Source organism: Gorilla gorilla, chromosome 2, assembly GCF_029281585.2.
Source record: "Gorilla gorilla gorilla isolate KB3781 chromosome 2, NHGRI_mGorGor1-v2.1_pri, whole genome shotgun sequence".
NCBI lineage: Eukaryota > Metazoa > Chordata > Mammalia > Primates > Hominidae > Gorilla > Gorilla gorilla.
In genome coordinates, this window is record NC_086017.1 from 190,790,430 (window position 1) to 190,802,684 (window position 12,255).

A 12,255-nucleotide genomic window follows, 5' to 3' on the forward strand; every position below is an offset into this window, starting at 1 on the left:
AAATTATGATGCTCCTTCTTCCGCTTCATGAAGCAGATGTAGGTGGCCAATGCTTTATCTTGGGTGGAGGTGTTTTATTCCCATTCATTTGATGACTTTGTGAATAATTCCTTTTCCATCAGCTCAACAGTGACATTGAAACCATTGAATCATTGGGTTACAACCTGCAATTGACTTTACAAGGGAAGCTGAGGCCACTGGCTGGTGCCAAAAGGCTTCCTGGTGTCCTGAGCAGCACCCTGCCCCTCAGTGGTCAAATCACTTTCCCTCTATATTACTTTGATGTTCCTTCAAGTGAAATGACCTCAGTACTAGCTTTTGCTGCTATTTTTTTTTTTAACTAGCAACGACAATTATTGGTAATTGAAAAATCATTTAAATTCTATACTTTTAAAACATTTAGGATTAAAATTTTTTTTCAATATGTACCTCATGGGTAAAGCTTAAAATTGAGAAGTTATAAAGGGCTCCTCAGTGAAAATTAAGTTTTTTTTCCCCTCCCTTCCCTGTATCCTAGCCACTTGGTTACTGCCTCCAGAGACAAATTTTCTGTGTGTACATCTTTGTATATATTGTGTATTCTCTCAGCGATTGTCTATACATAAGTAATGCTTTTAGATTTCTTTTTTCTGTAGTCCGTAGGGAGCCATTAACCCTTCGGCTCCCAAATTGTGTTCTGAGGCACCCTGGAGTGCTACAGTGAGCTCACCAGGGCACTGAGGGATATTTTAAGTCTCTGAGGGAACATATTGGTGCTCAAACATTGCATGAACTAAACACAGTGTAGTTTTACTATTAGGTTACCCTGTATTCCTTCCAATAACTTCATATCTTTGTAAAGCTGGAGTTTTTTTTAGTGGTTTCTGTGGTAAAAGTCAAGCACCATGTGAAAATCAATGTGAAACAGGAAATAAGGGTGGCAGTGGCTGATCCGATTCAGGGAAGTTGTGCATTGCCCAACAGCTGCACACATCCCATTAGTGAAGGACTGGGGCTATTTCAGAGTAAAATATTTTTTCTTTCAACTTATACGTATTTTTTGCTAATGGTTAATTAGTTGTTAGAACATAAATACTTACCAAGTTTTTTTGATCTAACTACTAAATAAACAGAGCCATTAGGTATTTTTTTTTTTTTTTTTGAGATGGAGTCTTGCTCTTGTTGCCCAGGCTGGAGTGCAATGGCATGATCTTGGCTCACCGCAACCTCCGCCTCCTGGGTTCAAGCGATTCTCCTGCATCAGCCTCCCGAGTAGCTGGGATTACAGGCGCCGGCCACCACACCTGGCTAATTTTTTTGTATTTTTAGTAGAGACGGGGTTTCGCCATGTTGGCAAAACCTGACCTCGAACTCCTGACCTCGTGATCTGCCCACCTTGGCCTCCTAAAGTGCTGGGATTACAGGCGTGAGCCACTGCACCTGGCCAGGCATTTCTTTTGGCTTAGGGTTGCTGTGAAAAAAATTGCTGGGATGCTTAGGGGTGCTGTGAACTGGGAGAGTTCAGCCAGAAAGGGACACTATTAGGTTGTGTTGTAGAAAGATAACTTGGAAAAATATGAAAGTTGGTGAGTTTGGGGTATAAGCTGATATGAAAGAGATAGTAGAGAAGCGAGGAGGTAAGGGAGTTCTGGATCCTTCAAGAAATACCCTATGGCTCATAATGTGATTCTGCCCTAATTCCATATATATATATTTTACAATAAAGCTACAAATATGCATAGATATGTAAATAACTGGTAATGCATTTAATTTAAAAAATACCATATGTTTGATACGTCATAAAAAACAGTGTTAAATATTTACATCTTTATGGAGTCTGTCCTAGTTTTCACAAATAGGTGTAAAGGAGTTCAGTTCTCTGTGTCTGAAAGTGGAACTTCCAAGGAGCCACCACTTCACCTCAGAAAACTTAAATTCCACTTTTTTTTGGCTTAGACCAGGTGTTTAAACTTGTTAAGGAATAGATTGAAAACAGAAAATTTGTGCAAAGTTTCGCTAATGGGCCTGTTCAGAAAGTTCATCTGCGCCTCTGATAACCAGAAGGTTCTAATAAACTACATTTTGCTATTTCTTTCTGAAGTGGGTAAAATAATATGTTCTTTTGAAGGTAAATAGTTGGTTAGATTTTGCAGCCCTTGGACAGATCGCTTACCTCCAACAATTAAAGTTAATATGGTCAGGGTGAGAGAACACTGACCTGGGAATCAAAGCCCTGGCTTTGTGTAGGGACCCATTCATTCCTTCACTGTCCTCCTTCATAGCTTAGGCATCTTGGGGAAATGGGTAGTCCTAGCCACTTCTCCCAGGGATCTGGGAGGATCATCGAAGCAGAGTTTGTATTTATTTATTTATATTTAAACTTAGAGAAGGCTTTCTTGGGTATTGCCACTTAATAGCCACAATAGAAGGTAGCAGCTGGGGAGAAGTTGGGGGTCCCTAGGGTATGATTACTCTGTAGCTTCTTCAACTAAATATTTTTGGGGTGATGAGACATGATTTAGAGATGTGGAAATTTTAGGTTATACTTAGGGCTGTGGGGTCATATGTGTTCAAGAGGAACCTCAGATTTGTCCCCTAAAATCAGAATGTAGGTTACCTCTGATGGACTTTTCCCTAATTTGGATTAAGTTTTTTGGGAAAGATCATGCCCCTCTTCCATTCCATTGAATTAAAAGTAAAAGTAAACTTAAACTAAGTGTAAAGAAGCACAACAAAGTTCTGCTTTTCTGCATGACAGCAGTCTTGCTTCCTCTTAAACATGTGAGTCGCCAATTAAAATACAACGCAACTCTTTTGATATTCTTGTTTTGCTGTTGTTTTTAGCATGTTGATGTTGTTGACTTCCTGAAGTCCCCATTCACAGACATTTACAGGGTGTGTGGTGTGTGCTGGGCACAGTACAGGGGCTAGGAACGTAGGAGGTAAGACTCATTTCCGGCTCTCTGAGCTTACAGTCTAGAAGAATTTGAAGGTGATAACTTCTGAATACTCAGATTTCACAGAAGATCCCCACATGGTGTCTTGCAGCCAAAGGGAAGGGAAGGCACTTTTGGTTGTGTTAGTTGTCAGGAATAGGGAGAAGGTGATGATGATGATGGTGATGGCGGCTATTGTTTGTGGAGTCCCCTAGTACCTACCAGATCCTGTACTAGGGTGCCTTAAAACTTTATCTTGTTTAATCCACTTAACAGTCTTGTGGGGTAGATAATATCTATGGCTTACAAGAAAAATGAACTTAGAAACAAATTTTCTAGGGTTACATAGCTAGTAAATGCCAGAGTGGGTTTTTTTTTTCTTGTATTTTATTTATGCCAGGTAAGATTTGAATTAACTTTAAATGAGCATGTTTTCTGTGGAAAGGAGACAGATAATATCTTGTATGAGCTGAATCCGCACACAAAAACACAAGATTTATGCCCTGGTTACTTAAAATTGTTATATATACAATATTATAATAAAGAAAAATTTAAGAATAAAGTTCACTCACTCATTATTTCCATTTGTTTAGGTTTCTTTCTCATTTTTGTCTATGAGCATAATATAAAGTCTTTACAGTGAAGATGAATTTTGTGTTTTTAGCATTAACATAGCATAAACATTTTCTGTTCCTACATAGTCTAAATAACTATGATTTAAATAATATTCTATTGGGTTGAATACTTTTTTTTTTTTTTCTGAGATGGAGTCTTGCTCTGTTGCTCAGGCTAGAGTGCAGTGGTGCAATCTCGGCTCACTGCAACCTCCTCCTCCTGGGTTTAAGCAATTCCCTGCCTCATCCTCCTGAGTAGCTGGGATTACAGGTGCGTGCCACCACACCCGGCTAATTTTTGTATTTTGAGTAGAGATAGGGTTTCACCCTCTTGGCCAGGCTGGTCTTGAACTCCTGACCTCGTGATCCACCTGCCTCGGCCTCCCAAAGTGCTGGATTATAGGTGTGAGCCACCATGCCTGGCCGGGTTGAATACCTTTTTTAATTAAACATTTAGATTCCAACTTAAAAAAATATAAATATTGAAGCATTCACATTTTTATAATATATAGAATCTTTCTTTGAATTATATCCTTTAAATTAATGCCTTTACTTACTAATTAAACTTCTTTAATATTACATTTTGTCAAATGAACCTCACTTCTATTGCTACCTAGTAATGTTTGGTTTGGTTCTTTATTTTAGTATTTCTGACTCTTACAATTTAGAATCTTTTATTAAAACATTGAGACCAGGCGTGGTGATTCACGCGTTTAATCCCAGCATTTTGAGATGCTGAGGTGGGGAGATTGCTTGAGGCAAGGTATTTGAGACTGGCCTGAGCCACATAGTGAGACCCTGTTTTTACAAAAGATAAAAAAAATTAGCCAAGCCTGACAGTCCTAGCTTCTCAGGAGGGTGAGGTGGGAGGATAGCTGGACCTTGGGAGTTTGATGTTGTAGTAAGCTATGATCACACCAGTGGACTCAAGTCTGGGCAACAGAGTGACACCCTGCCTCAAAAAAAAAAAAAGCTTAGATTGCATTTTAGCTGTATCTTATTTATGTATGTATGTATGTATTTATTTATTTTATTTATTTATTTATTTATTTATTTATTTATTTTTACTACAAACTGCCCTACCTTTGGGAATTTAAGAGCAGAGCTGTACACAAACATATACTAGGTTTTTGATTGAAAACATACAAGGTAATAACAGAATCTAGATCCTTTGGTTCTCAGGTGGCTGCTTCATTGAGTAAAATAACTTTCTTCTGTCTATAGAGCTTATGTTTCTGTGTGTGTTCATGTGCCTGTTCATGTGTAGGTTTGTGTGCATGTGAGTGGAATAGCTAGCTCTTTGTCACCACAGTTCCAAGCATAAATATACAAACATGATCTGGGATGCTGGCATCCCTGTGAAAGTGATGCTGAAATGTCCATATAAATATTGTCACAAGACATTTCCCTGAGCCTTCGTTTAAGCTTTACTAGAGATGAACCAAGCAAAGAGGGGACGACTTGATAGATAACAGGCTAGAGGAGCTCATCTTCCTTACTGAGAATTCTCCACAGCCGAGGACAATATGACTACTCACATTATAGGGCTTCCACCTCGGGTCTACTAGGCAATAACTCAATACTTTAAGAGAGGGAGAGGGAGAGAGCAAGAGGGAGATTTTGTTTTTAAATAATAGCTAACATTTATTGACTACCTATTATATGCCAAGCCTCTTGTTCTCGTTTATCTCCTGTATAAACTATGTGAGATACACGCTATTATCTTCATGCTATAAACGAGAAAACTAAGGCTTAGAGAGTTTATGACTTGCCCAAAGTAACATTAAGTTTTGGAGCTAGTCTTGAACCTAAGTTTGTCAACTCTAAAACCATACTTCCGTATTATGATGTTGCAAAAAAACCCCCAAGAAACCAAACAACCATTCCAGCCTCTTGTTGTGAAATCAGGAACCAGGTACCTGACACATCGTAATTACCAATCCTTGCCTTTTTAAGAGTTTCTAAGAAATTTTCTTTCTGAGAAATTCCTTCTGAGAATTGAGTATCTTGCACATTTGTCTATTTTAACTGTAAAGCTTTATGAAATGGCTCAGTCTTCATACATCAGTCACTGATACATAAGTATTCATAACTTGATGGAAAGGCCTGCTATTGGTGGTTGAGGACAGATGGACCGCCCTGTCAGAGGAGAAAGCTGTAAATGTCACACCCTTGGTATTTCATCATCACCTTGGATTTCTGGCTTTTCCAGTGAGTGCTGCCATAGTGTGGGATATTATTTTCCTCACTTCTTGTTCTTTGTTTTTGTTTTCTCCTCAGATCTAGATACTGATGACGATTTAAATAGCGACGATTATGAATATGAAGATGAAGCCAAACTTGTTATATTCCCAGATCACTATGAAATAGCACTACCAAATATTGAGGAGTTACCAGCCCTGGTCAGTGAGTGTGCACGGCTGCTAGCTAGATGCGCATGACTCTGTGTCAGGTGTGTGTGCGTGTGCGATGTGTGTGTGCGGGGGTGGTGTGGGGTGGGAAAAGCGGGTTGAATGAGAGAAGAGGATGAAAATGAGCATGAACACGCACATACCTCTTCTCTTCTGTGACAGGAGTCTTGCTGGCTTACATTTCAGTAGTGCTGGGCCTTTTGCTGTCTCTTACTTCAAGTGCTGTTAGGGCTTTGTTGCTCATTAGCTGGTCTCTTCCAGGTTGGGCTGGCTTCTTGCCTCCTAAATCACAATCTGTTCCTTAGATTTTCAAACTCTGCACCCCAGATCTACAGGGACTGCTGGAGAGGGACTCTTTTCTGATCAGAAGGATAACAGTCTTTTTATCATGTTTATTATGTTGGCCTTCCATGTAACATTTTGTTTGGAAAAAAATAGAAGTGCTCCACTGCTGAAACAATAGCGACGCAGTTACAAAAAGAACAAAGCATTTACAAACTACAGGTCTGCAGGAGCTCTGGGATTAAGTGAACCTTCTTTTCAGTTTTCCTCCCTATGTGAACTAAGACTACTTTCTAGGTTTTAGATATTTTTAGCTGTGAGCTTCCCCCTTCCTCTTCCCTTCTCTTTTCTTCCTTTTCCTTTCTTTCTAATCCAGTTTTGTGGACGGACCTTAATTTTCTTGAATGACTTGAAGCTGGATCTGCTGGTAGTGATAGAGGGAAGCCAGGTTTTGTTTTCCTTCGATTCTCGCGTGCTGGAAGTGGGCGCAGAGTTCCTGTGGGGACCCTGTTTTTCCTGCTCTTTGCTCATTTCTTGTATTGCCTGTACCACTTTGTCCTCTTTCCTTTTTTTTGTTTTGGTCTCCCATTTCTTTTTCTTTGTTTTTTTTTCTTTTTTGAGACGGAGTCTCGCTCTGTTGCCCAGTCTGGAGTGCCGTGGCGCGATCTTGGCTCACTGCAAGCTCCACCTCCCGGGTTCATGCCATTCTCCTGCCTCAGCCTCCCGAGTAGCTGGGACTCCAGGCGCCCGCCACCACGCCTGGAGAATCTTTTGTATTTTTAGTGCAGATGGGGTTTCACCGTGTTAGCCAGGATGGTCTCGATCTCCTGACCTCGTGATCCACCTGCCTCGGCCTCCCAAAGTGCTGGGATTATAGGCGTGAGCCACCGCGCCTGGCCTGGTCTCCCATTTCTTTTCCTCTTTCTATTCTGTGCACACCTTGCCTTCCCAGAGCCTGGCCACAGATGGCAGTGGGGCCAGGGTGGGTTGAGTTTAGACATGCCTGTTCATTTTTTCCCTCCTCAAACCATGCCAGAACCAAAGCCAGCTCTTTAGGTCCCAGAGTCTTCTGGACGTTGCATGACTCTCTCTGTAGCCATCTGCTCACTTGTCCCTGCCAAGAGGGGACATTTGTGCTTGGGGTTTCCATGTCACTAGGGACTCGGTTTCCACCATTCATTCTCTTTTGCCCCAATCTACTTTATATCTAAGATCACAGAAATCAGAATTTTGTGTATATTTATTTATTGTGCCTCTTCTTTTAGTACTAAGTGCACAGTGTTCAGTAGGGCATACGGAATTAAATTACCTTTGCTTTCTCCAATTGCATGTTGACTCATGTGGCTGTTACCAAGGATAAAATATATTAGTGGACAAAATGGCCTTACCTCATCCCATTACCTGAAATTATATACTAATGCTTATATTTCTGTAATACTGAGAGTTCTTACTGCCTTGTTTAATATAACTCTTATTTCTGCTGTCAGAAGAGAAGAAACATTGTGAATAAATGTTATGATAAATTATTTTCCTTTCAGCCCCTCATGAATAAGTCTTTATGCTAAAAAAATTAATAAAAAAGCCTTTTCTTATTGTTGTACTTGGAGTATAATTTGAAATGTGAATAGTCTTATTTAAAATAAGAGAAGTGCCATAGAAATCTGAATCCAGCAAGATATATCATCATTTTTACTATAGAGTCTTTTAGTATTAAGAAATACTTTAAGAATGAAAAAAGAAGAGAGAATTATTTGGAAGATGAGGGTGGGGAGATAAAAGGAAAAGCCTGAACTTATCTGATGGTAGTGGATAGGATTTATCTACATAGAAGATGCTAGTTACTATATTTTCTTTTCATGCTTTTGCTATATTTTTGGTGTTCGACAATTCTCTTTTTAAACTGTTAAATAGCAAAAATTATTGAGCTCAAACCATCTAACCAGGTGGTTCTTCCTTCATCTTCTGAGTGTTTTAGCACAGAAGAATTTCATTTTCAGAGAGTGACTCTATAGGTTCTACCAGAAAGTTAAAGCACCTCTGGGTGATGCTGGGTTCACAGAGACATAGCACTGTGAGCTCAGCAGGGGTCTTAGAGCTTGAAATCCAGTGCCTTCATTTTTGACATCAGGAATTGGAGCAGTGGTGTGCTTGTAAATGTTTAACAACAGGCTCCCTAGGGAAAAAAAGCTCTGTTTTGTAGTGTCTGCTGATTCCATGGTGTAAATACTCCCACCATGACTGATTTCAGGTTATCAATGTGACGTCACTGAATGTGGTGTTCGAAAGAGATTGGTAGTAGCAGACCATTATACAGAATTTCCGGCATTCCGCTGACATGCATGTAAATAAAACCTCAAGAACACATAGATAATAATGAGATACAGTAAAACAATTAGGAAGTGAAGAATTTTTGATTATATGTCACCTTTTGAAAACATTTTATTTAGTCGTAAGTTTTTATGATTTAACGTTTTATAATGGCTGTGTTTAGCAACCATCTTGCTGAATTTCTTAAAATTTAAAGCTGGACTCTTATGAGCCAGTTTGAGCCAGTTCCAGTGCAGAACTGAACTGGAGGCTTACGAAGGCTTGGGATGGAGCCAGGACTAGTACCAAGGTCTTTTCGCATCACTTGAGATAACATATCCAGGGAAAAATAGTTCACAGTGTGATTACAGGATGATGGATCCTGACCTTCAGCTGTCACCCATAAAAAGGGCCTTTAAGTGATTTTGGATAATATTCTGAAAACACTGGATCAGTGTTTGATAGGCCCAGAAGTCTAAGGATGTTTTGTTAGTTGTCACCCACAAAGATATTCAAGGACAAAGGAGAAGATTCTATTTGAGTCTTGTTCAGAATCACAGTGCACTGCAAACCAGAACATTTAGAAAAGATCTAGTAGGGGTGGAGACAGTCCTAAGGAGGACACAGACATGATTTGGGTAGTTGATGAAACAAACAAGGAGGTTATAATAGGTCACACTCAAAAGATTAGGAGGCTACACAACAGCCTCCTTACTGTGGTCTTTCCTTCACGCCTGCCCTCTTCCCTGCACAGCAGCCAGTGTGATCTTCTGTGAAAATTAGATCCTATCCTTCTTCAGCTTAAAACTCTGAACGCTACTGACCGATGATACTGGGCTACTCACAGTCAGGAACAAGGAAGAAGTCCTGGCCAGAAGTGCTAAGGTGGCATGTCCCAAACCCATAAAGCCGGGAAGGGGCTTGTGGTGAACTCAGCTCTATTTTCTATGGGCATTTCTGGAAGGTGATGGGGGATGAGTTTTCAAAATGGAAAGAAAAAGCTAATTATACAACAGCATTTGTAGTGGGAGATAAGTGGGCTTTTGAAAGGCTTAACTATATTTATTAAGTCCCGATCTCTAATGGATTATAAGCTTGTTGAGGCCGGGGACCTCCTCCTTGTTCCTGACTGTGAGTAGCTCAATGTCATCAATCAGTAGTGGTCAGTATAACCTTGGAGAGTTTTAAGCTGGAGAAGGATAGGATCTAATTTTCATAGCAGATCACTCTGGCAGATCACTCCGGCTGCTGTGCAGAGAAGAGGGGCAGGGCTAGAGGGAAGGCCACGATAAGGAGGTTGTTGTGAAGCTATCAGGGAACCATGATGGTGGCTAGGACCAGGAGGGGTGGGGTTGGAGTGGGCATGAGGCCCATCGCAGGGCTGCTAGAATTGCCTGTGGGCTAGGTGGGGGTGAAATGGCAGCTGAGGGAACTTCCTCCATTGTTTCTTGTTCCTTCCTTGGTTCTAGGGTCAGAAGCCAGGACCCAGACACATGGGAAACTGCTACTCAGGGGAAAATGATCAGCTCACTGTGCAGGATATTAGTGATGCAGATTACAAATTTTGTTATTTATTTATTTATTTTTTTACAATTTAGTGGCGTTTATTATATTAGAGTTGGGCATCCATCACCACTATCTAATTTTAGGAGATTTCTCTTGCCCCACTAAAAAACCCATACCCCTTAGCCATCGTCCTCCAGCGCTTCCTCCATGCTCAGCCTGTGGCACTCACTAATCTACTTTCTAGCTCTATAGATTTGTCTACTCTGGACCTTTCATATAAATGGAATCATGTAATATGTTGCTATTTGTGACTGACTATTTCACTTACAATATATTTTCAAAGTTTATCTATGTTGTAGCATGTATCAATATTTCATTCTTTTTTATTGGCAAATAACATTCCATTGTATGTACATACAACATTTTGTTTTACATTCTATTTGTTATGTCCGTAAGCATTTGGGTTGTTTCCACTATTTTTATTTTTTATTAAAAAAATTTTTTTTTGAGACAGGGTTTCTCTCCTGTTGCCCAGGTTGGAGTGCAATGGTGTGTTCTCAGCTCACTACAGCCTCTGCCTCCCAGGCTCAAGCGATCCTCCTGCCTCAGTCTCCCAAGTAGCTGGGACTACAGGCGCATGCCACCACACCTGGCTAATTTTTGTATTTTTAGTAGAGATAGGGTTTCACCATGTTAGCCAGGCTGGTCTCGAACTCCTGACCTCAAGTGATCTGCTGGTCTCGGCCTCCCAAAGTGCTAGGATTACAGGTGTGAGCCACCGTGCCTGGCCCCATTTTTTTGATTATTCTAAATAATGCTATTATGAACAGTTGTGTACAGGTTTTTGTGTGGACACATATTTTCATTTCTCTTGGGTATATACCTATGGTAGAATGGCTGGGTCATGCGAAAACTCTGTTTAACCATTTGATGAACTACCGAACTGTTTTCCAAAGTGGCTGTACCAGTTTACTTTGCAACCACAATGTAAGTTTTTAAAAGATAGCTAGAAATAGCTTATAGCATTAAGCCAATAGCACATTGGGTAATAGGCATATGGCCAGAATCAATTGGGTAGGGAGAGGGCAGAGAGTCTGTTTTCCTCCTCCCCTGTGGTCAGTCGGTGCCGAGCAGTTCATCACAGATTTGCTCATGATGTGGACTAATGTGGCACAGAGACACCCGGGCATGTCCCTGTCCAGGGTCACATTTGCACCAGATTAAGAAATGGAGCCATGCTGCTTACATTCCATTCAAGTGCCCTTGACCACATGCCATTGTGTGATGAGTTGAGGATATTGGATATCTGAGTGTACATTTCTTATGAGGAAAACACACCACTTGGGTAAATCCTGGGCATTCCTGTATCTAATTTCACCCTTGCAAATTGTTCACCTCCTACTTTTCACCCTGCTTGCTAAGTGGTAGGAATTGTTAAATCTGACCTCTAAGCTTGGGCTTAGAAAATGAATTTAGTTTCTTGCTATCTGTGACATTGTCAATACTACAAACACTAGGCCAGGGACAAAACCTAGCTTGATCCAGGGAAAGTGCAGGAAAACAGGATCCCTCTCTTGCAACAACTATGCTGTTCACGTTTCTTCAGTTTTTAAATTCCTATTCTAGTGAATTTGCTATTCACTAGCAAATTGTTATTTTCTCAAACAGTTCTTATATATTACATCTGGGTTTGTCTTATAGGTAACAATTGCTTGTGATGCAGTTCTCAGCTCAAAATCTCCATACAGAAAGCAGGACCCAGACACGTGGGAAAATGAATTGCCAGTATCTAAATATGCCAACAACCTCACCCAGCTGGACAATGGAGTCAGGATTCCTCCAAGGTGAGAGTCAGATAGCAGAATGGAACTTTACTCCCTAAAACTGTCCAAAGGAATATTTGTTTTCTACTTCTTTTTTGAATAGGAAGTTATATTTTTTCTTACCAGATGCCTTTTATTAAAAGTAAATATAAAACTTCTCTAAAATTGTCTGTAGCTTTGTAGTAGATGCTGAATGTGCCCAGTCCATACCCCTAAGCCCTTCCCTGCCCTGAAGTTGCCAGTTGCAAGCACTTGCAACGCTTTGTATGAGAGCTTTTTCTGCTTGCTGAAGCCAGTTATGCCGGTGCACGGGACAGTCAGAAACACCAGAGTGAAGCTCCCTCCCTCCTCCTGGAGCAGCCCTAAACCGGTGACCGTGGCATGGGTGGATTAATAC

At 40.6% G+C, this 12,255-nt stretch overlaps 1 protein-coding gene across 6 annotated transcripts in view; it reads left to right on the forward strand.

Moving 5' to 3' along the window:
* The window catches only part of USP13 (ubiquitin specific peptidase 13), a 134,404-nt gene that overhangs the window by 41,888 nt on the left and 80,261 nt on the right, over positions 1-12,255 (forward strand). For 4 of the 6 annotated variants that reach the window (XM_004038064.5, XM_063704406.1, XM_055381813.2 and 1 more), the window contains 2 exons: positions 5,810-5,931; positions 11,737-11,879. In XM_004038064.5, the coding sequence (XP_004038112.4) occupies positions 5,810-5,931; positions 11,737-11,879 (265 nt within the window). Of the gene's footprint in view, positions 1-5,809; positions 5,982-11,736; positions 11,880-12,255 lie in introns of those variants that run through there. The other 2 variants (XM_055381817.2, XM_055381816.2) reach the window with 2 other exon arrangements.